Raw genomic sequence first — 24,027 nt, 5'->3', positions numbered from 1 at the left:
TTCATAGAGCTATGGATGGTAATGGATTATGAAGCTAAATCCAGAGTTAAGCAGGAAAAATGTGGTAATTGGTTAAAGATGTCTGCCTTGGACAGGAATAAATGTGCTATTTATTTTCCATGCTTAAATTAGATAATGTGTCTTGGTCTCCACAGCTTCCTAGCCCCATTTTATTTTAGCTCTTAGTCTGGATCTCATTGAAGTTCCCCAAACCCAGGAAGGACACCGTGCCTAGAAACTGCCCTCCTTAAAGTCTGTAAGCCCCAGGGAGTAACGCGAGGGCTCCCTTTGCCCATCTCCGAAAGGCCCATTGTCCCTTTCAAAGGGCAACGGGGCTGTCCCCCACCTTGACGGGAGAGCCTGCCCTCAGGGAGAGTGCCTTACTGTCTTAGCCCCGGCTGGTATAGCAAATACCCCACAGACTAGGTGGCCTGAGCAACAGGTGATTACTTCTCACAATTCTGGAGGCCGGAAATTCGAGAGAGCGAGCGCTAGCGTGGTTGGGTCCTGGTGAGGGCCCCCGCCTCGTTCACAGACGGCTGCCTTCTCGCTGTGTCCTCACACGGCAGAGAAAGCGCCTCTGTCATGTCTTCTATACGGGCCCTAATCCCATGCGTGAGGGCTCCACCCTCATGGCCGATCACCTCCCGAAGGCCCCGCCTCCTAATACCATCGCATTAGGGAGTGGGGGTTCCACATGTAAGTTCGTGGGGGACACGTTCAGTTCACAGCACTTACCCGCAGGCCTCAGTAGAACCCCCCGCACCCTCCGGTGGCCCAGCATTCAGCCCAGAGACACGCACATGCGGCAACGGTGGATTATTTCATCTCTGCTCCTCTCTCCTCAGCTCCAAGGAACCATTCTCCAGTATGTGAAAACACTGATCGAAGTGATGCCCAAGATATGCCGCTTGCCCCGGCATGAGTATGGCTCCCCAGGTAGGTGATGGGGAACCAGAGTCAGGGGGCGGTGCCAGGAAAAGAACCCAAGCCCACCCCTCAGTGGAAGGGCTCCGGCCACCCGCCTTGGGTTGTTTGCTCCTCTGACGGGCGGTGAGCTGGCAGAGCCCTGGGTTTGTGTCTTCCCTCTGCGCCTGACTAGGTGGCTTCGAACCATTTTTAATCCCTCTGAGCACTAGTGTCCTCTCTGCCAGCAAAAGTAAATGATGCCCGCAGGGCTGCTGGGAAGCTGGAAGAGGACCTCGAGTGTGAGAGCTAGATAGTGAACAGCAAGGGTTACTTGTAAAGGTCTTCATCAGCTCGGCCTTCTAGGATTCCTGCGTCCATTTGCCCAGTTGGGAGGCTGGTGCCCCGGGCGGCATTTCTAGAATGGGTCAGGAAACAGCCTCTGGGTAGAAGAATGCTTCTTTCCTTCCCTCCTAGTGAATGGAGCTAGGACTGAATTAGGGGCCTAGGGAATACAGAAAGATAGAGACCAAGAGTTTGGCACCTGGTGTTTTTTTCTAAAAATAAAGATGCCAGGTACTGGGTCAGTGTGATTCAGCATAAGAAAGGGTTGGGGCCAAAAGCTCTGATTTTCAGTGTTAGCTGCCCCGCTTACTAACTGTGTGACTCTGGGCATGACACTTACCCTCTCTGAGCCTCACCCAAAAACGAGAGTCATAGTGCCTAGTTCCTAGTGGTGTTATGAGTTTTAAATGAGATACTTCAGGTAATATCTAACACCTAGAAATAAATACTAATTCCTGTCATTACCAAGAATTCAAGTATTTTTGGAGAGGGATTGGGAAAGACCCAGGGCTTCTCAATTCGTGTGTGTTTTGTTTTGGTACCAAAAAGATCTGAGCCAGCCTCCTGAGCTTCCTCTCCTATGGAGCCCAGAAAGAAATCCAGCCCGGGGCCCTCAGGTTTGGCTTTTTGCTGTCCCAGAGTCGCGTCTGGGACTGCTGCTCTGCCAGCACTCCCCCTGCACCCTGCTGACCTCCCCCTGCACCCTGCTGACCATGCCCCTTCGCCCCCAGGCATCCTGGAGTTCTTCCACCACCAGCTGAAGGACATCATCGAGTACGCGGAGCTCAAGACAGACGTGTTCCAGAGCCTGAGGGAAGTGGGCAACGCCGTCCTGTTCTGCCTGCTCATAGAGCAGGCCCTGGTGAGTCCTAAAGCTGGAGGGGTGGGAGCATCTCAGGCCAGAAAGGACCCCGCCCCACCCAGACACCCGAGGGCGCTCTACCACGGCTGCCCAGGGGAGCCTGCAGCACAGATTCGGGCTCGTCCAGTGCAGCCTCGGTCTCCTCTCCATTCCATTTCGGACAGCTCCGAGCACAGACCCCAGCTCCACCGTCACTCACCACGAGACCTTGGCCGCCTGTCAGAGTCTCAGTTTTCCATTCACTCGCTAAACAAATAGCGACTCCTTGGCTGCCACAGGGCAGGTGCTGCGCTCAGGGATGCAGCAGTAGCCAGTGTCCTGCCTCGCGCCCCGCACAGGAGCAAGGAGCCCCGTTTTGAACAAGTATTTACACAGAAACGATATGCTTGCAATTACAGCAGGCACCATGAGGGGCGAGAGCAGGGTCCAATGGGAACAGAAAACCGAGACCCTGGTGTGGCCTTAGGGGCGAGGGAGGACTTCCCTGATGAGGTGGGGACCTGCGGAATGACCAGGAACTCACCCGATGGAGAGCCGGGACAAGCGTTCCAGGCTGCGGGTAGAGCGTGCAGTGAGGTCTGCAGTGTGTCGTGATGGCAGACAGCGATTCTATCCTGCAGGAAGTCCAAAGGCTGGAGGGAAAGCATGCATGCAAGGTGCATACAGTAAGAACTTAATAATTGGTTGTAGTTACCGTAATGAGCATAAGCGTGCCTCCCTGTACGTCCACCTCTCAGGACCACGCAGAACCAGCCCACTCTTTTCCCCACCTGACCCCAGCCCTGGCGTTATCACAGAGGCTGCATTCTCCGAATTCTTTCTGGAGCAAGTCAGTTGATCTCTGCTCTTCTCCATGGGTGGTGTCCACAAGTGGGTCCAGCCCTACCTGTATAGGGTAACGGGCGCCCCGGAACAGTGGAAGGAGATGGGGAGCAATGGGGGCACGTAATCCTCAGGTGTCCATTCCCACGCTCATCTGCCCAGACACTCTTCAGTGAAAGTGAAGGGATGTCGATAGCTTGCCCAGTGCCAGGTGCAGCTCTAGGTGGCGGGTCAATGGCCGTGAACAAGAGACACGGATTCATCACTATTTTTATTCCGGAAAGGGAGGTGATTGAAGAATCGAACAGCCAAAGGTGAATGCAGGTGGTGGTGCGTGCTGTGAAGGAATAAACAGGGGAAGAGGATAGACGGAGTGAAGGATGCTGGGAGGGACGTGCTGTTTCCAGAGAGGATGGAGCTTGATGTCTTTAAGAGACAGAAAGAACCCCGGAGTGAGCTGGAGTGGAGAGGAGGAGGGAACAACGTGGGAGCCGAGGTGGGAGGGACAGGCGGCCACAGTCCCCGGGTCTGGAGGCCACCGTCGGAAGCCACTGGGGCGCTGTGAGCTGGAGAGTGAGGCTCCGATTTATGGTTTTTAAAGGCCCTTTGGCTGTTGGGAGAAGAACCAGCTGGCAGGTGAGCAAAGGACCAGGGTCTTTGCTGCTGCCCAGTCCAGGGGTCATCCTGAAGGCAGGAGGCACATGGTCGGGGAGGGGAAAGGAGGAGATTCAGAAGGAGGTGGGACAAAAGTGAGGAGGCGAGAAGGAAGCCCCGACAGCAAGAGCTCGGAATAAAGAGCGGAGAGGATTCTCGCCTCCGGCTGTCTCTGTGACCTGGCGTGAATCAGCTCACTCCGTGCCTCAGGGGTACGCGGCAGGACACAGACTAGCTGCTGTCTCGGACCCTTCACACCTCAGAGTCTCTGAAATGTAGTTTTTCTCTTCCTCCATAAGGAGTAATGGCCTCTCTGCTCCCCGTTAAATGGAGACAGCTAAGTGAACCTCCTTACGGTGACAGGTTTTTAGCATGATTCAGTAGGCCTGGGTTGCTATGGAAACCCTAGCCTTTAGAAGTCACAGGGATGAGATAAGCAGGAAACAAGGCCTCAGGTAGATGTGGTGCAGGGCACAAGGAGGAGCCTAGATGGGGAGGGCGGGTCCCCCAAAGCCTTGTTTCTGCCTTCTCCTGTTAGCACCTCCTTTCTTGAGGAGGTACGACTTGAGAAAATCAATTAAGCTTCTCCCGAGGGGCAGACTATTGGTAGGGCTACAAGGAAGGGGTGGTCCCTCACGTATATCACTGAGGACAACAGGACACTCAGGATCAAAGACCTTCGGAGCTGAGAGAGACCTCAACAGTATGTATGTTTCAACCCTCTCTATTCATAAGTGAGGAAATGGTGAACCAGAGGAGGGGAGCAACTCCCCTGAGGTCACACAGCACATCAGCAGCAGAGACCTAGGTTTCCAGGACTGGTCCCAGTCCTGGGGGTACTGGAGATGGGCACATAGCACAGATCAGGACTCCCCAAACCTGTGCCTCTGCTTTCTACTTAGGCAGCTGGGGAAGTCCCCAAGCTAAGATGATGCTTTCTGAGATTAGAATGAGGCATGCATGAGCTTTTAGGAGCTTTTTACTTTACGAACCTGAAATCCATAAATATTGAAATGACATATCAATAGTTCTCATTAAAGAGGGGGACTAACAACAACAACAACAACAAAAAATGGGAGGAAGGAAGTGAGGAAGGAAGGAGACTCAATAGCCATCCATAGGGGAAGGGCCATTGAGTCATTCATTCTGTGGAGGACTCTAGAGCATTTAAAAAGAATTAAGATACTAAAATAGCTTTGTGCGTGCTAGCATTGAAAACAGTGAAAGGCATAATATTGAGTGGAAAAAACGCAAGTCCCAGGACAAGACACAGTATGATGCCACACATGTAAAATACATAACCAAATAAGAAAGCCCACAGAAGAACACCACATTGAAAAGTAAAACTAGAAACAAGCGTACCAAATAGTTCGGTCATTTTCTCTAAGGACCAGGGCGGGAACCAGGCTTAGAGGTCAAAGGGGACTTTAGCGCTGTCTGGAACGCCTGGTATTTTACAAGGAAAGTGTATTCATGTAGTATTATTGAACTAAAAGTAAAATTTAAAAATCGAAGTAGTATATAATAATAGTTTCAGAAAACCCGGGAAGATGCTGAAAAGTGAGAAGCCTTTTGCCCATTTTTCTTTTGTGCCCACTGCCTGTTTCTAATAGATTTTCAGAGTTCTTTCTGGTCGTGGGTTCCCTATTGGTGCGCAGTCTGCAAGTGCCTTCTCTCATTCTGTGGCTTCCTTTTTTTATTTTTTAACAGCGATTATTAATGTATCATTAATTTGTAGATGGAGGAAATATAAATTGAAAAGATGACTACTTAGACAAAGGTGTATTTGCTTCTGTAAGTTAGGTGCTTACAAATGTTTCTTAAAATTCAGGGTGTAATATTACTACAGGGACCCATATACCTGTGGAATGGGGCGTTTGTTTGCTTGGTGCTTTTAATTAAGGTCTAACATATATACAGCAGTATGTGGAACAGGCAGTATTGTCACTGCATAGACTAATTCAGTAGTCCATTTTACTGTGAATGGACATTGGAATTATGTACAGTTTGATACTATTATGAATGAAGATGTGATGGATACCTTGTACGTGTCTCTTGGTGGATGTGTGCTATCATTTCTAGTAGTGCAGATACTGCCAAACAGCTTTACAAAGTGGTCGTACCAGTCTCTTCTCCCATTCGGCAGAGTATGAGAGTTTTAATTTCTTTACATTCTCATGAGCTCTTGGATTTGTCTGTCTTTTCGATCATAGCCATTCCAGTGGATGTGTCATGACATCTCATTGTGGTTTTTATTTCCCTGATGACTAACGATGCTGAGCATCTTTCCATTTGGACGGCCTCTTCTGCGAAGTGCTGTTCAGTATTTTTTGCCTATTTTAAAATTGAATTATCTTTTTCTTACTAATTTTTGAGTCTTATTTATATATTGTGGATACCCGTATGCACATATATTCCTGCAGCTTGTCTTTTGATGAACAGAAATTTATAAGGTTTAGCATATTTATCAATTTGTTTCCTGTATGGTTGGTGCTCTTGTGACTTATTTTTTTAAAAAAAAAAAAGTCTTCCCTAAAGTCATGAAGATATGTTTTCTTCTAAAAGTTTTGGAGTTTAGCCTTTCAAAGTGTAACAGACCTTTGAGTCTGTTACTTATCTGGAACTGATGTTGGTGTTTAGCAGCGAGTAGAAATCCAATTTCGCTTTTTGCCAAGCCGTCCCAGTACCACTGATGAGAAAGACCTTCTTCTCCCCGCTCTGCGATGGTAGTGCCATGTCTGTCTGTATCGAGTGTCCACAGGGGGTCTGGTCACGGCGGACTCTTGTTAAGTCTAATCCGAGATGAATCACTCTTTCTTAAGTATCTGTTTATAAGCCCGTTATGTTTTTAAAGGATGTTCTGTTATTAATGATGATTATTTCCTCTACTTCCTCCTGTGCTGAGAAATCATAAGGTGATCATTAGGGAAATACTCCAGTCGCCAGTCCTCTATTTTGTTCCCATTTAGTGTGGTTACCGAGCCATCAGCCCATTGCTATGCCAACACACACCAGACGGGGGCCCTGTTCATTCACGTGAGCAAGGGAGGACCTGCGTCTCTGGGAAGGAGCCAGCCCTTCTGTCTGCCTTTACTGCGGGGCCTCCCACCCACTCTTTGAGACTGTTCCCTGCCTTGGACGCTGTGGTTTACTTTTTCTCTCCTCCTTAGAACTTGAGTGAGCCACAGTCACACTCTGGTCAGGAGGCGAGGAGAGTCAAGGCCCATCACAGGATCTGGGAAGGCCATCAGACCCCACCAGGGCAGGTGTCTCAACCTCCGCACTATGGATATTTTGTTGTAGGGGCCTGTCCTGTGCCTTGTAGCATCCGGGGCAACATGGCTGGGTTCCACCCACTGGCTGCTCGGAGCATCCTCTCCAGCATGACAACGAAAGTGTCTCCGGACCCTGCATAGTATTTCTTTGGAGAACAAAACCTCCCCCTGTTGAGAGCCACTGATTCAGTGCAGTTCTCTATTTTGCAGACAGGAAACTGAGGCCCCAAGAGGGAGGCGGCCTCTCCAGGGTTACATCTAGTGCGGGAGCCCAGGATGCTTACCATTAGCACAATTGGGGACAGAGAGCTGCTTCGCAGACTGCATTGTCGATTTTTGTTTTTTCGTTTTGTTTTAGTTCCAGCTCCACATCTGGCCCCTTATCTCCTGTTTCCACTTTATCGTCCCTTCTCTTTACTTTTGCTGTTTGTTGTTGTTACATAACTGTAATAAGTGTATTGCTAGAAATCCCAGAGAAGCAGAAAGAAGAAAACAAAACCACATTGCTACACTGAGATAACCGTTGTTCGCATTCCAAAGGATGTCCCTGTGGATATTTACGATCCAACATATTAATATTACATTTTCTCTCTATATGTTTTTACTTTGTTTAGTTATAAAAGTAGTCACCAAGCTAAGAGGAATGGTTACCTCTGTGGGCTGTGATGGGTGTGGGGGCAGGAGACAGGGGTCTTTTAATTTTTAGTTTACACTCTAAATTATTGTCTGAATTTGTTGCTTTTTTCCCCTTAAGAAGAAATACTCGCACACTTAATAAATATACACCATCCCAATGTGTGGGAAGTAAAAAGTAAAAGCCCAGCCTCCACCTCCATCTCAGACCCTCACGCCATATTTCCATCAGTACTTGATCCGAGATTATTTTGTCCATCACCCCGAGGAAAGACTTACCCAGCTGCCCAGGGGACACGTTCTGTCCCTTTGCCCAGGCATGGCCAGGCAGCGTCCCTGGACCTTTATCTAAGTGTGTCCTCAGCCCAGACCCAGAGCCCAATGAGCCCAATGGTGTTCTTGATTAAAAATGAGTGAGGCTTTGTGGAAAAGAAGCAACTAGACTTCCAATAATACCTTTCCTTTCCATGACTTTACAGTTTTTATATATATTTATATCCTTTCAGACATGTCCTGATCTGGGGGGTGTGGGGGGGAACCTGCTAGGCTCATCAGCATAGCAGGTAATTGGCAAAAGCGGGTCTGACGGATAAGAGTCCTTGGCTCTGCAGAAGTGGCAGAGAGTCCCCAGGGGCCAGGCCCTGCGGGCACAGAGATCGCTGGACGCCATCCCTTCCCCAGCAGCGGTGTTCACGTCCACACCCTCAGTCTTCAGCATGGAGGGCTGGCCCTCAGGGGCTGGGCAGGATGATCTTGGAGCCTTTAACTACTTACTAACAAACCAGGAAAGACATTCAGCCCTTCTCTTTATTAATGCACTGTTCAACAATGACAGCCGTCTAGAGTTGACAAAATAAGTGTGTGGCAGTTGAGGTGCTGGCTCAAAATTTTTATGGTGAAAGTGTGTGGTCAAAAAAGTTTGGAGACCACCAGTCGAGAGCCACAAATCAGAGTGAAAAGTGGCATCAAACAAGAAACAGAGAGGACACGGTGGTAGAAAGGTTTTCCGGGTGAGGGTCATTTTGTATCCTCGGCAGCTAACAGAGGGCTCATTAACTGCAGCCTAAATGATGAGGAAAGAGACGTTTCAGCTCAGTCGTAGGTGATAAAGAGAAGCAATCCTTTTTATCCTCTAAAACAGGGGTCCCCAGCCCCCGGGGGTAGACCGGTACTGGTCCATGGCCTGTTAGGAACCGGGCCGCACAGCAGGAGGTGAGTGTCAGATGAGCAAGCGAAGCTTCACCTATATTTGCACTAGCATCACAGCCTCAGCTCCTCCTAAGATCATCAGGCATTAGATTCTCATAGGAGCATCAGACCCAGGTGCCATAAAGCTTGGGGACCACCATTCAGTTTGAAACAGAGGTGGCCAGTCACCTTCATCCAAAACCACCTCAGTCCTTGAAAGATCCCATACTTATTTCATTAATAATTGCCAAGAAATCAGAGCCTTGGTTATTCAACTCTGTACTGACGACTTCTCTGTGCGGAGACCCCAGTGGATAGAATGCCTAGAAGCTGAGGGTTTGGGAGGTCAAAGTGTGATGTGTTCTACTGGGTGTTATTTTACAGTGGGCATCTTCAAACACCCAAGGTAGTGCGATTCCAGCTGATGACTGCCCAGGCCTCTGCACCTGTGGCCCGCTCCTTCCCTCTCAGTTAAAAACAAAGATTAGCAAATGTTAGGTGTTAAGATGTACTGGTTCTAAGTGGAGCCTTTCTCATTAAAGTGTCAGCAAGATTTGGTAGGAAACAGAAAAAGAAGTAACTTTCTCACTGTGTGACTCACTATTACAAAGGACCGTCTCCCTGTCCCCCCAGTTCGCAGCTGTTTGGGAACTGGCAACCTTGGCCAACACTGACCTACACCTGTGGGGGGGGTGGAGGGGAAGCCGCTTTCTAGGCCACTTTCTCAGCCGTAGATCTGTTAAAATTGACCAGACATGATTCTGATCGATAATTATAATTCTTTTTTTCCTTTGATAATTTGCCAGAGAAGGGGGAAGGGTAAAGGTGAGACTAGCAACACACAAAATCAGATAAAATTAAATTACTGATTTATTCAGCCAGGGCTATAGGGAGCTCCTGGAAGTGGGGGGCCCACAGAGCAGGAGAGCAGATGGAGCATATCTCACATAAGCGTCCCACTGCACCTGGAGCCCCAGATGAGGGGCTGGAAGCTGCAGTTTGTACTTTCTGTACAAAGGAGGGTCCTGGAGGATGTGAGAAGCCTAATTTCTTGCCTACTCCACAGGCCCTGTGTTCTTGGGGCTTAACATCAGCATGCAGGAATCACAGTACACTGTCTATGTGTGTCCATATAAGGGAATGTTTAGAACAGACCGCTGGGCTCTCTGGTTAGGCCCCCAACCCCCATGCCTTTTCTGCCAGAAAACCAGAGTAAGGGGTTCCGGTGGGGTGCTCGACCCCCAGCTTCTCAGCTCACTTCTCCACACTCACTTGACAAAAGACAAAAACATATGACCTTAATATTAGTGTTATTTGTCTTTTTGTTGCCTCAAAACTCAGAGCAAAATGTTACTTTTAAGAAAATATTGTTCTGAAATTGATGATTCCCTTATGACATCAGCTAAAAATGGTACATAGTTTTTCACCCAGAAACAGAGCCTGAAGGTAGAGTCTGTCGTTGGTCTTCATGGATCTGACATGTGTGGGATCACATTGACTCTGTTTTTAAAATATGTGTCTTGAATCTTTATCCTTGAGCCAAGTGAAGTCAGTCCCCAGTTAGCCTCATAGACTGAGTAAGTTGGGAATACTGGAGGTTTTGTAGTAGTTCATGGAAATCCCTCATGGTCCATCAGTTTTTAATTAAGTATGAAACAAAAGGAATATTTTGAGACTGAAGGCAATGCCAAAATAAAATACTCATCCCTTGAAGAATTTGAGTGTGGGTCACAATGAAATATTTTCGCATCCTAACTCTAAAAGCCTCTTCACTTTTACTTGCTCTGTTGACAGAGCAATTTTACACTGGGTCTGAGCTCGTATTAATCATCGAGTGATTACTTCTCTCGTAACCATAATACATTAGTGGTTGTCCTATGCACGAGGAATAATAAACATTAGCATGGCACTTAGTAAGTGCCAACGTTCCAGAACAGCAACTGTCACTCGTTAGCTCACCCCAGAGAGGACCCTTTGCGGGAGAGGGAGCACACAGCAGTTCCCAAACTAGAAAATTGGGAATTATTGAAGTACTTTTTTTGTAAAACAATTGCTGCTGCTTCTTCACACTCTAGAAAACTCATCACGGTTGGATCCCAGTTCAGGAAAAGCTATAAAAGAACGTTTCTAATGTGGGCGATGACGATACCGAGGTTATGTAGGACAGCGTCCTTGTTTTCAGGAGTTGCGTGCTGATGAAGTATTTAAGGCTGAATGGAACAAGAGCTTTAATTTACTTTCGAGTGATTTAGTAAAATACACAGAATCAAAACAGATACGGCAGAATGTCCGTCGTGACTCTATATCAAGGGTATAAAGATATTTATTGTTCTTGCAAATGTTTTATATGTTCAACATTTTTCATAAACTTGAGGCGGGGGTGGAGAGAAACCACATCGTGGAATCCGAAAAGTTTAAGAAGAAAAAGGGCCATTATGCAGACAAGGTCACAATGTATGAGAAGAAAGAAAAGTTATGAGGATTGTTTTTTTTTTTTTTTCCTGGCTACTTCCACTAGTTGGAAAGATTTATTCTTGGTAACATATACCCTTAGGTACTTCTGACCTCATTCTTTAAATTTATAGAGGCATCTGCTAGTGCCGAACGCGGCCAGGACTCTGGTGCTGCCTGATTATTTGATTTAGTAGCAGGAAATATCAGTTCAGGAAAATGGAAAGGCAAATGAAGCCAGGGAAGCTGGCCAGTCCAATTTAGAGAGGGGCCACACAGGATTTGTGAGCGGCCCCAAGGGCACACCCAGAACGCCACCGTCGGCACAGACCACGGTGGGGCCCCTTACTGCTTCCGCAACTCCTAGGAAAAAACAATAACCCTGCCCTCTCCCTGCGCTCCATTTAAGTGGACTGTTTCAAACCCAGCTGCTTTGAGGGTCCCCGCCTTTCCATTCTTGCTAAGGGAGGGGCGGGTGGTTTACTAGGAGGTAAAGCATTAGGGGATAAAATGGCAGAGCCACTTGTCCATGTAGCAGCAAAAGGATTGCCACACAGTTACAACTCAGAGCATGTTGCTCTCCTGCGTCAAACTGACTAGTAGTTAGTTGTTCACTGTACTTAAAATTGGGACTCCCAACTTTGACACACGAGGCCTGGAGAATTCAGCCACACCTACTCTTCCAACCCTGGTGATACTGTTTTGCCATCTCCACTACAGATCGGTCCTCCCCCAAAATAGATACAAACCCTGAAAAGATGGCATCCTTATTGCCAGTGAAAGCAGAGTAGCCTGAGACCCCTGGAAACTGCCCAGTTACCTTGACATTCTAGCTCTAGAGCCTGACCTGCTTTGGCATCTGGGAGGCAACAGAAATGCCCACTCCACCTGGTCGGATGCAGAGTCCAACACAGCAAGGCAGCTGAGCAAAGGCGTAGGGCACTAACCAGGTGTCATTACCTAGTCAGCTATTTCAGTTTCGAGGCAGCATGATGGAAGGAAGATCGAGGTCATTGTTGCAGTTAAAACTCAGCCTTAATTTTATGGTCCATGAATTTGCTGATTTCACATTCCAGTGGTTTGCAATGAACATGGTTCCCTGGGGCCTTTGCTGTTGCACTGGCCACTTGGGCATCCCGGCCGCTCCCTCCTAACACTCAGCATTTGGGTGTATGGGCCAGTGGTTCTGAAGGAGACGTGTTCTGGGTGCAGGGTCCCCTGGGCCTCGTGACAAGTCAGGGAGACTCAATTAAGGGACATTTACCACCCAGCATGTTCTCTACATTCCCCACTCGAGACTTGCTACAAGCACAGGAGAATCCTCATGCCTTTGTCCTGCTCGAGAAAATCTATGTCTCATCGAGGCAAAACTTGATAGTGCTGCAGAATGAAAGAGGCAGATGGGCACTTACACATGAGGCCAGGTCCAGGGAGCGAGAGAAACCCATGAGGTCTCGGCTCTAGCTTATCACTTGCTCTATTTACTTATACTATGCCTATATCCAAAAGTATACACTGTGCATTGCACTTATGGATATGGTTTCACAAAGTCTAGACACCTGAATAGATACAGAATAATATCAAAAAGGCATCACCAGAAGAAGGCAAGGCAAGGGTTGAGTTATATCTGGGCTGCCTCACCCGGAATTCAAGTTGATTGCCAGGGGCTCCATTGGAAGGGGCGTATCTTTGGATTCAGAAATTCTGGATTCCAGTCTTGCCTTCATACTTGGTAGTTAGGAGACTCAGGGAAAGTGATGCAATCCTCCTCCGAGCCTTAGTTTTCACACCCTGGAAGTGCTGGCGCTAAATACCTACTTCATAGAGTCTTTGAATGAAATGGGGTGATGCATATAAAGTCCCCAGAGATTAGTAAACAGACCCTCAGTCACCAGGAGTCCACTTTTAGCTTTTTGCTACCACAGATCTCCTGAGACTCCAGAGCCTGGCTCCTGACTGCGTGCAGCCCTGCCCGGCCTCCATGCCCGGCCTCCCCGCCCTCACGTGGTTTCCTGCTCTCTTTACATCAGCGAGCTTAGCTTTGATCTTATGTCTCCTCTGTCTGCATTGCGTCCTTCCTGCCAGTTTAAAACCCTGCCCGCCCTCTCAGGGTCGTCTCGAAGCCATCATTACCTCATTCCCCCAGTCCTGTACCCAGCACACTTCACCAAATGCCCGTTCTCCCCTGCGAGGAACTTGGTGTGGTGTCTCCCGACTCCAGCTCTCCACAGCCCGTGGAGAGTTGCTGGCAGCTTCTATGGCACCTAAAACCCATTCTGTTTTATTTCCCACTCGCAGGCATCCTTGGCTCTCTTTCCGCACTAGATTGTAAACTTCGTTAAAATCTAGCCTTTCCGGTCGTACCTGTCCTCCTGTTCCCTGCACTGTGCAGGCCCCTCTCAGGCCCGTGGAGCACACCTACCCTCGCCCTTGTGTATTCTCTTCCCCCTGCTCAGTTTTCCTCCTCGGGCTGATGACTCTCATATTCAGATCCATTCCCCAGACTCTGGGGAGTCCCAGACCTTACGTCTCGTTGCCTTTTCGACATCTTCTCTTGGATGTCCAGACGTCAGAAAACCACAGTGCCCAGAACTGATCTCAGCTTCCTCCTGCCTACAGTCCTGCTGGTCGGCAGGGCCTGGGTGTCGTTTTCCTCTGCCTGCTCTCACATCCCGTCTGTCACTGGCTCTCGCACCACTGCTCCCTCCTCTCCGACTCCTTCGCCACTACTCCGGGCCCTCCATCTCTTGTTTGGACTATTCCAACACCCCTTTTGCCTTCCCCTAATCCTTTCTCTCTCACTTGAGCCAGAAGGTGAAATTGCAGATCTGACCATGCCATTTCCCTGACGAAAACCATCAGGATAGTATCCAAACACCGAGGCGAGGCTTAGAAGACCCTTCCTACCCGCCTCCCGCTTACCACTCCTTCCTCACGTCACATCAGGTCGGCCTCACTGCTGTATCTGCAGCACCTTGCAGACAGACGTGTGTGTGAGAGACGCCTACTGTTTGTTGAATGGTTGAGTGAACAAGTGAATGAATGAATGACTTAATTTCTGCTTAGGCTATATCCTAGTCAGAATTGGCACCTCCTTGTTTGATCTCTAGATGATATTATACTCCCCGTTCTCTACATTGCGCCCGTTGGCCTCTCATGTCAGATAAAATGCGGGTCCTAAGCAGGGCTGGTCCTTCCCATAAGACTTTTAATCATCATTTGCATGAGATATGAAACACTGCTGATTCTCCGTCAGAAGCACAGATTTCAGGACCCTGGGCGAGGACTAGATTACAGCTCAGCCTGCAGACAGCTTGATGGGGGGATCTGAGTGAATAAGGGCTCTGATCAGTTTCTTAAAAGAACCCACTGTAGATTGGAGGGGCTTGGGAGACTCCTAGAAGATGAAATGTGAATGAGTCTTGGAGGAATGGATAAGAATGAGTGGAAATTTTTGGTTTTAGAGGAATTTATAGGTATAAATGGACCACATGAGTGATCAGTTATTTACTTTGAAATCACACTGGCAGATCTTCAAAAAATTGTTCACTGCAATGAAATTATTTACACAAATTCAAGATAGAGGTTACCTCTGGGGTTGGGGAACAGAGGTATCAGTAACTTCCTGTTTCTTTGGCCAGAAGATGGCTCAAGGCTTCATTCTTCTTCAAACTGTGTGTGTGTGTGTGTGTGTGTGTGTGTGTGTGTGTGTCACAATTTTTTAAGTTTAAAGAATGGTAGTATCTATGACCAAAAACCCAGTAAATAAGACGACAGAGGATGTGATCCTATTAGATACAAGTGAGGCTAAACAGTTTCTCAGGTAGTTAGATTTTGAGTAATTTTTTCCTATTCCTATTTTTGATCATTTTACTTCTTTTTCATATCATAGATGTAAAATGAGGGGGAAAATGTTACAAGCATTCCCGAGGCTTTGGCTACTTTGGGCTGCCATAGTAGAGCAATGGGTGTGGAAGCGAGGTGGCCCTAGGTCTCCCTGTCAGCCCCACTGCTTCCTTGTCGCTGTGCGGACCTTGTTTGGGAAGCTCACCCGCCCCCCGAGAGCTTCCATGTCCTCGTCCACAGGTTGGGGACCTTCAAAGCTACCTCACAGGATGTTCTGAGGCATAAACCCAGCCGCGGGTACAAAGCACTTGGCACCTCGTGCTCAGAGAGACTCACTGCATCTCCTTTCCCGAAGAACAAGGTGATTTTGTTGTTACAGACCCTCCGTTCTAGGAGAGGACCCTGAGAGACCGTTTAGTCCAGCCTCTTTATTTTGTTCCTTTAAAATTATTCTTAAATGCACATGATAACAAATCGAATAATATAGATGAGCTTGTGAGTAACAAACATCCTTCTTGGCTCCGCTGCACCACTGCCCACCTGCATCCCAGTCACCTGCTACCTGTTCTCATCATCTCTATTTCATGTTCTCCTAGTTATCTCCATGAAGCTTAATAATGTGGGGCTGACTCGTTTTTTAATTAGCAACTTTAGACGATACTTATTGACTCCCCAGTTGGAAAGATGAGCTTTTAGCTCGTTTACATCTCTCCCAACTCTTCCTCTCAGTATTCGATCATATTATTTATGACTTCTCTTGTTTTCCCCCGTTAATCAGAGGTAATATATTTACATCTCTGTCGCTTCTTTTGGTAACATTACTTAGTATCCCGATTTCTTTCTGTGGAAGTAACACTTCCACCTCATACCTGTTGTCGGGTATGCTTTTACTTTATAACATCGCAGCTGATATTGTATGTAACATTCGCATCTTGTCCCGCACCTATGATTTATCAAGTGTAGTCTAAAAAAAAAGAAAACAAAACTAAAGCATACACTATTTACAATATCGTTTTTTGCTGGACCAAGCGACATACTAGGATTCACTTCCTTGTCTCTGCTTCCAGTAGCAAGACCCCCAGAGCTTATTATTTTAAAGTTAAGAAGAATTTGTTACTTGTAGAGGTTTGTTTCCAATTAATTTTTAAAGCAATTTAAGTTCACTATAGAAAACCTAGTAAATACATCTAAGCAGGAAGAAACATGAAGGAAGGGAGAGAGGGATAGAAAATAAAAAATAAAAAACATTCGACAATCTCACGACGTGGAGCACTTCTTAACAGTGCTTCACATAGTTCATACAGACTAGTCTGTAATGTCGAAGAGGGAGTGATCAGGGGAAGCATCTGGGCCTATGTAAGAACCCCGAAATAGGAGATTCTCTTCTAGGTCTCTATTCCTTTACATACCACAGACATTCAACTTTTATTCCACATACTATTGAGTACTGTGCTCAGTGTTGGGAGCCAACTATAGTAAGAAAAAAAAAAAAAGGACATTGTCTCTACCTTCATGAAGATTACATTCCAGTAGGGAGAGATAGACATTAATCAAATAGTGACTCGTATGCATGTATAATACAGGCTTAGTTCAGATGCAGAGAAGGAAAGTTCTGGGTTCGTTAAAGACGTAAAACAAAGGAACCTACACTAGCAAGGAGGTATTTGAGGGGGTAAAGGAAGTCTTTCTGGAAGGAATGATGCTTGAATTGAGATTTGAAAAAAGACTCGGAATTTACTAAGCAGAGGGCATGGGAAAAAGGGCTAGGTTAGGGAGGCTTCCTGAGGGAGGACGGGAGTTGTGTTATGGGTGCACAGATGGTTCATTCAAATGAACAAAATCTGCTCTGGCTGGAGCAGAAAGAGCCAGGGAGGGCTAGTGGGGAAGAAACCTACTCTCTGCATTTCACAGGCCAGTAGCTTGATAGGTTCCTGGGCAGATGGAAGGCCAAGTGTGGATCTGAAGACAGAGGTTGGATAAGAGGGAGGTCAGCAGTTACCATAGGCTCCCTCAGTGAAAGTTCGTTTGGATCCCTGACACAGGCCTTGGTGTTCTCCATACTAAACTGGGCATTTCTGTCAGTTGCAAAGGCCTCAGCTAACTAATGCCAAACAAATACCTTTTACAAAAAGTGTGCATTGTAGGCAGCTGCCTCATATGCAAATGGCCCTGTAACTCATCCCCTGGGAGCTCCCAAATGCTGCCCCACCTCTGTTAGGAGAGAACTGCATTCTTTTCTCTTTCGTCACCCTCATTAGCAAATGGAATCACAAGGTGGGGAGCCCACAGGAAGCATGCCTGCAGGAAGCACCCCCCAAAGAACCTGTGGGGTCCTGCCGTTGGCAAACTTGGGGGAGGTGTAAATGGAACACTCTTGTCTCCCCCAAAGAAATCTGAAGTGGAAGCTCCTCTTGTAAAGTGAGTAACGCAGCAGCAGCGTTGTCTTGTTGTAGAAGGCCCACAACCTTCTTCCCCTTCCCCCATCCCCTCAAGCGGCTCCCAGCATCAGTTTAACTCATATAAACAAAATAGAAAGTTTATCATTCATGCAATGAATGGGCAGCTTTTGTAGAATCGAGAGATTTCTAGGAGCAGTCGAAATTTTTGGAAGAAAAGAAAACAAGAAATATAAGAAAACTTGTCGGTGGCTCTGTGTTTACCAGTCCTCTGCCTGGAATAATTCCGTAGTTCCTCATTGCACCGCACATAAAACCCCGGCTTCACACCAGGCCTGTGAGGCCCCACGTCAACTGGTCCTCACACTGCTGTGATTCCTCGCATCACTACACTCCAGTTTACTCTCTGCCCTGGGGCCTTGGCACTAGAATGCTCTTGCCTCATATCCACATGGCTGGCTCCCTCGCTTCATCCTGTTCTCTATTCAGATACCTTCCCCTCAAAAAAGAGTTTCCCTAACCACCCTCTGTCAAACAGTCCCTTCCCCATCCCTAGTCACTCTCTAGCTTATTACCCTGTTGCGTTTTATCACTGTTTGAAATTTTCTGACTTGTTTACTTGTTCTTATCTGTATGAACTACAATGTAAATTCCATGAGTGCAAAGATCTAGTCTAACTTGTTCAACATCACGTCTGCAAAGCCTGGAATAGTGCCTGGTACTCAACGCATAGTTATGGGATCGGCGTAATGTAATAGCATTCTCATACTTGGAGAATAGTCCTGTGGATAAATATGTTCATTTATTCATCTCAGAAATATATAGTATACAAATATTCATTCATGTAATAAATAATTATTGAGAAATTATTATGTCCTTGGCACCGGGAATAAGAGGGAAAAATAGAAACAGCATCCCTGCCCTTGAGGAGACCCTAGGATTGTGGCCAATGTGAAGAGATGTGGAGAGAATCAAAGACCAGTTGGTCGTGGGAGGTGGAGAAGAGAGAGAGGGAATGAGCCCCAGGTTTTAGGCTTGGGCAGAGGAAGAGATGATGGTGCCATTTTTTGGGCAAAGGAATCCCAGGTGACGAGGGGAGAAGAAAGCTTTAAAAATGTTGAGCTGTGACATATCCAAATGGAGATAGCCAGCAAAGAGTTGGATATTCGAGGCTGGAGCTTGAGAGAGATGTCTGGCTGGAAATATAGAGTTTATGAATCAAAGGCAATGCTCGTAGTCCTGGGAGCAGGTGAGACAAACCAGCTAGGATAAAGTACAGAGGAAAAAAAGAAAGTCAGACCTTGGAGAAAACCAACATTTAGGAGATGGTTAGAAGTCAAACCTGCAAAAGAGTCTAAAAAGGAGAAACCGAAATGATGGACAGCAGCAGAACTCATTGTCATAGTAGCTGGGGGAGGACAGTGCCTAACACATTAGAGAGGCCATGAGATGAGGACTGAAAGATAGCCCCTGGACTTGCGGACGGCGTCATCTTTGCCAGAGCCATTGCCGTGCTGTGATGTAGCTGCACGTATGTTTGCTGTGGGGGAAAGGAAAGACTGGGAAACCGAGAGAGGTGTAGAAAACTCTTGTAAGATGTTCAGTCCTAGAAGGAGGAGAGGGGTAGAAGGGTGGCTGAAGAGACGGGCTAGAAAAACGCATTCGGTGACACTCTGAAGCACAGAGCAAGGATCTTGATTGGAAACAACTGGGAGGCCGCTGTGGCTTAATACAGAGTCAAACTTTCTCACTATTAGCGTTCTTCAAAAATGAGCTGGGCTGCCTCCAGAAGGGCTGAGCTCTTGATTACTGGAAGTACCAAAGAATAGCCCGAATGTTATATTTAAAAAAGAATAAGACGTTAAATCAGTGATCTAGGCTTCTACCAAAGAAACTAGAGAAAGAAAAGCAAAGTAAACCGAAAGCAAGCGGAAGGAAGGATATACTGAAGATAAGAATGGAAATCAGTAACACTGAGAACAGAAAAACGATAGAGAAATATGAGTGAAACTAAAAGCTGGTTCTTTGAAGAAAAAAATCAGTAAAATTGTTAAGCTTCTAGGCACACTGACCAAGAGAAAAAAAGAGAAGATACAAATTACCAATATTAGGAATGAAATAGGGACATCGCTGTAGATCTCACAGACATCGAAAGGATAATAAAGGTCTAAAACAAACAACTCTATGTCTGTATGTTAAACTTAGGTAAAAGGAGCAAGTCCCTGAGACGCAAACCCCCAAAATTCACTCAGAAAAAATTTCAATAACCTGAGTTGCCCTATATCTACTAGAGAAATTTTATACATAGTTTAAAAAGAAAACTTCCAACAAAGAACACTCTAGATGTATATGGTTTCACTCGTGAATTCTACCACATATTTAGGGAAAAAAGTAATACCAATTCTACACAATCTCTTCCAGAAAGTAGAAAAGGGGGAGACCTCTTCCCAACTTATCTTATGAGGCCAACATCACCCTAATACCAAAACCAAAGACATTTGAAAAGAAAAATGCAAATCGTTCCCAATAATTATAGAGTTAAATCCTCAGCAAAGTATTAGCCAATAAAAATCCAGCAGCACTTAAAAGGATAATGCATCACAGCCAAGTGACATTTATCCCAAGACTGTAAGGCTGGTTTCATCATTCAAAAATCAATCCATATGACTCATCATATTAATAAATTAAAGAATAACCTGAATGATCAATGAGCCATGTTTTCAGGTTATATGATGAATCACAGGATCTAAGCTTAGACATGAGCCCCCGGTTAGGAGAGAAACAGCTGAATTGAGAAAGGGAGGTCTCCCCTCTGGCTAAGAAACTGAGAATTACACTTACATCAAGCAGGTCCCCCTGAAGAGTTCACTTGTCCCCCCCACTGCGATTCTTGTTTCAAGGACGGATCTACAATAGCAGAGGGATGTGGGGTTCCCTTCTCGAGCAGGTGGCCTACTAGATTTCCAGCATGGCCTTGTTCCACCAATTCCTGAGTACGGAAAGCCGAGAACACTGACAATCCTGATTCTCTCAGATGCTTAGAATACAAGAGTGTTAAAAGTTGAATGAAGCCTGGATCTTACCTAATACAGATCCCCACAACTTAAAGAGAAACCAAAACCCAGCGGAGGGCGGCTCTTCTAGATCCCCGTCCTCAACTTGCCATTCCGAACCCCATGAGCTGGTCCTGGGACCGTAGGCCCAGGAGACCATGTTTTTCAAGCCTGTTCTCCCCAAAACGTTTCCCTCCAACTCTTGTAGTATACATTCGCTTTTAAGCTTACGTTTATGCATAACAGGTCACCATCGAAACCTGTCTGTCCTGAGTTCTAGTCCCTCTTCTCTCACTAGTTAGTTAGTACCTGGTGTGGAGAAAACCAGCCAGACACAGGTTTTCACACGGATTCATCCCAGCTCAGTGGATTGGAGGGGTGACCCAGCCACCTGCTTTGAATGTAAAGGCCTCACAACCGACAAGACAAATGCAGTCTGGAGCCCATCATTTCTGCTTAGTCCCACTGTCACTCATTCAGATTCTTCAGCAAACTCCGTATAAGATCATAATGAAAATGTATTGCACACCGATTATGTGGCAGGGACTTTGCTATGAGGTTACGAATTATCTCACTTAATCCTCACAACAGACCATTAACATAGGTACTGTTCTCATCCTCATTTTGCAGATAAATAATTGGGCTCAGAGACGTTAAGCAACTTGCCTGAGATCCCACAGCTAATAAGTAGAAGAGCCAGAATTTGAACTCAGGTGTGGCTGACTCCAATGCTCAAGTTTTTAAGAATGATAATTCTTTCCGGATTAAACGAAAAAAAAAAAATTATTTCTTTCTCTCTATATCTGTTTGCAGTCTCAGGAGGAAGTCTGTGATTTGCTCCATGCTGCACCCTTCCAAAATATCTTGCCAAGAGTCTACATCAAAGGTAAGAAACCAGAAATGGCAGCTAGATAGCCAGCTTGAATTTGAACTTCACACTCACTTAATCCCAATACACTCGGATCTGCAGTCAGAAAGGGTGAATGTTAAAGCTTTGGGAAGCTATCGAATAGTCACAGAATGGTGGAACTGGAAATGATGTGCCAGATCTCGTTCCTTGGTCCTTCGAGGACATCCCTAGCGTCTCTCTGTCTAGTCTTGTATTAAATTCTTCAAGTGATGGGGAACTCATCACCCCATGAAATAGATGATTCCACTGTTGGACTGAGATAACAGAACATGTTTCCTTATAACTAGTTCTGATCACACTTGCCAGGACCAAGGAGAACAGTTCTACATGCTCTGTCCAAGTGTTGGAATACAAATAGGTCACCAGGTCCCCCAAGTGTTGTTTCTTCCCCAGTACCCGCTGGTGTGCCCTGGATCCCAACCTCTGCCCACTGCTCTTATTACAGAGGGGGAGCGCTTGGAGGTTCGGATGAAACGCCTGGAAGCCAAGTATGCCCCGCTTCACCTGGTCCCTCTGATAGAGCGGCTGGGGACCCCTCAGGTATGATGCTTCCATCGTGGACTCTGAGAACTAAAAGGAACTTTAGAGGGAGAGCATTTGGTCCTCATTTTATAGGTAGGGAAACTGAGGCCCAGAAAGAGGAAGAGAATGGCTAGCCTTGCAAAGCCTGTTAGTGGCCAGGGCAAGTCTGCACTGAGATTTGCTGACTCTCAGGCCCGAGTTCTTTATTCTACACCCTGTATCCTCTATCCTGCCAAGAAGGAAGGAAATCAAGCGAGTGTCTATCATGTCCTCGTTAGGTATCAAGAATTCTGCTAAGTTACCTCTCTGAATTAAAACTCTACATACCCTTTGAGTCACTAGTTCACGTCTGGATAGCTCTGCAAAAAAAAAAAAAAAAAAAGAAAAGAAAAAAAAGAATGCTTACAGAAGTATAAGATGTTTACTGTTGCATTGTTAAAGCAAAAACTGGAAAAAAAAAAAATCCCTAAAGATCAATCAGATGCCATGGGTCCAATGAATAAAGCAAGTTGCAGTACAGTTCATACAGTATGATGCCACTCATATGTTTTTAAATACATAACAAAGCCATGTAAGTAAAACTTTTCCTAGAAAGTGGCTCACCCATCTAGCTCATAACGGTACAGCCTCTAAAGAGAGACGAAGGAGACAGAGATAGGGGCGGGTATCAAAGAAGACCTCAGCTTTATCTATAATGTTCTAGTGTAATCAAAGACAAATTATCTCATGTGTTAATTCCGTAATTAAAACTAATTTTGGCACACCAGTCCCTATGAACACGGAGATGAGTAAGGCAGGACCCTGCCTTCAGAGAGCTCTCAGACAGTGTGGGGGGTCAGGAAAGGAGAGAAGGAGGAAGAGTGGGTGACAATAAAAACCATGTGCTGTCACCTTTCTAGCTGATTTAAGCAATGTACACCTTTCGGGGCCAGTGTGCACATGTGGGGGCCCATGTTCATATCTGGGGACACAGGAGGAGCATTCAGGAAACTTCCCAGGGAGGGAAGTTTGTTTTGTGAGCCAAAGCTTACTGTTCACAAGGTTTAGGGTGTGAATCCGCCCCCATTCCTATAGTTCCCTCTCCTGTTACCACAAAAGCGTGAACCTAAAGACTCACATCCTTGGCAGAGGGCAGCAGGCAGCCTCTTCTCTCAAAGAGCATGGCCGGAATCTGGAGCACATTGCAGAGCCCGATCTGCCGAGCTGTCATGCCGATGAGCAGCCCTCGCTGGACCCCTGCATGCCACCACCTCCTACTGACAACATGAGTAAACAAACGTTCGGCGGCGTTTGGGTTCTCTGAGTCATCCCAGAGAGAATTCGGATGCTGTGGAGGGCACACGTTTTCCTTTCCGGCCTTCAGGGGCCGAACAGAGGAGATCAGCTAAAGATTTCCTTTTAGGGAGAAATCCCCCAAGCCGGCAGCACACAAATGTCTGCCCCACGGTTGGTGTCATTCTACAGGAATCTTCCCCCTCGCACCCAGGATTCGGCATGTGTTTCCACTTACAAGACTGTGAATTCCTTCCCTGTTCTGGTCAACACCATTTCCTTGGGACCAGTAGACCTCCCAATTTGTCAAATGCTGAGTATTTAACAAACAAAAGCCTAGATGTTCTGCAGGAGAGGAAATGCCAGTTTTATAATTCTCCCGGCCCTCAAGAAATAGTCCAAAATTTTAGTCGTCCTGTAGACCAAAGAAAAGTTAGCAAAGTATTAACTTCCGAGCTAGCTGGAGTTGAGGGGACTCCTATAACATCTAGGCCAGTGACAGGGAAATTCTGCTGCATATGAAAAGTCAGGAGGTTTTGACAGTACTGCATTGTTTGCATTTATTTCTGGGAGGAGTTGAATTGGCCTGATATGTTGCCCAGGGCTATCATGGAATTACAATGTGGCAGGGGGTCCAAAGACAGGGGTCCTCGCCCCAGCTTCACCTCTGAATTGTCGCATAACCTAGTGCTGGACGTTTAACATCTCAGTCATTGTTTTCACATCTTTAAAATGGGCTAATAGCTGTTTTGCCTGCTTAGTTGAGCTGCCTTACATGATTGTCACGATGAAAAGATAAGTAAAAAACTTCCAAAAACCACAAAGAATTAAGTAAAGAAGAAGTATTGAGACATCATTCTCCTCCAGAGGTACTAGATGTAATCAACTTAAG

The 24,027-nt window shown here is 46.5% G+C and overlaps 1 protein-coding gene and 1 long non-coding RNA gene across 3 annotated transcripts in view; one reads left to right on the top strand and one right to left on the bottom strand.

The window, feature by feature from the left end:
* Positions 1-24,027, top strand: part of CYFIP2 (cytoplasmic FMR1 interacting protein 2) — a 109,463-nt gene that overhangs the window by 78,042 nt on the left and 7,394 nt on the right. For both annotated transcript variants that reach the window (XM_016167009.2, XM_016167008.2), the window contains 4 exons: positions 849-939; positions 1,983-2,113; positions 21,245-21,317; positions 21,787-21,881. In XM_016167009.2, the coding sequence (XP_016022495.1) occupies positions 849-939; positions 1,983-2,113; positions 21,245-21,317; positions 21,787-21,881 (390 nt within the window). The remainder of the gene's footprint in view (positions 1-848; positions 940-1,982; positions 2,114-21,244; positions 21,318-21,786; positions 21,882-24,027) is intronic.
* LOC118604998 lies at positions 5,357-23,098 on the bottom strand. The gene is made up of 2 exons (XR_004951834.1): positions 22,981-23,098; positions 5,357-6,489 (listed from the first exon to the last, which is right to left on the bottom strand). It is a non-coding gene; the product is annotated as an uncharacterized LOC118604998 (long non-coding RNA).

Source organism: Rousettus aegyptiacus, unplaced genomic scaffold, assembly GCF_014176215.1.
Source record: "Rousettus aegyptiacus isolate mRouAeg1 unplaced genomic scaffold, mRouAeg1.p scaffold_m13_p_7, whole genome shotgun sequence".
In the NCBI taxonomy this organism is placed as follows: domain Eukaryota; kingdom Metazoa; phylum Chordata; class Mammalia; order Chiroptera; family Pteropodidae; genus Rousettus; species Rousettus aegyptiacus.
The sequence above is the reverse complement of the archived record's forward strand: the minus strand, read 5'-3'. Positions and strand labels throughout refer to the sequence as shown.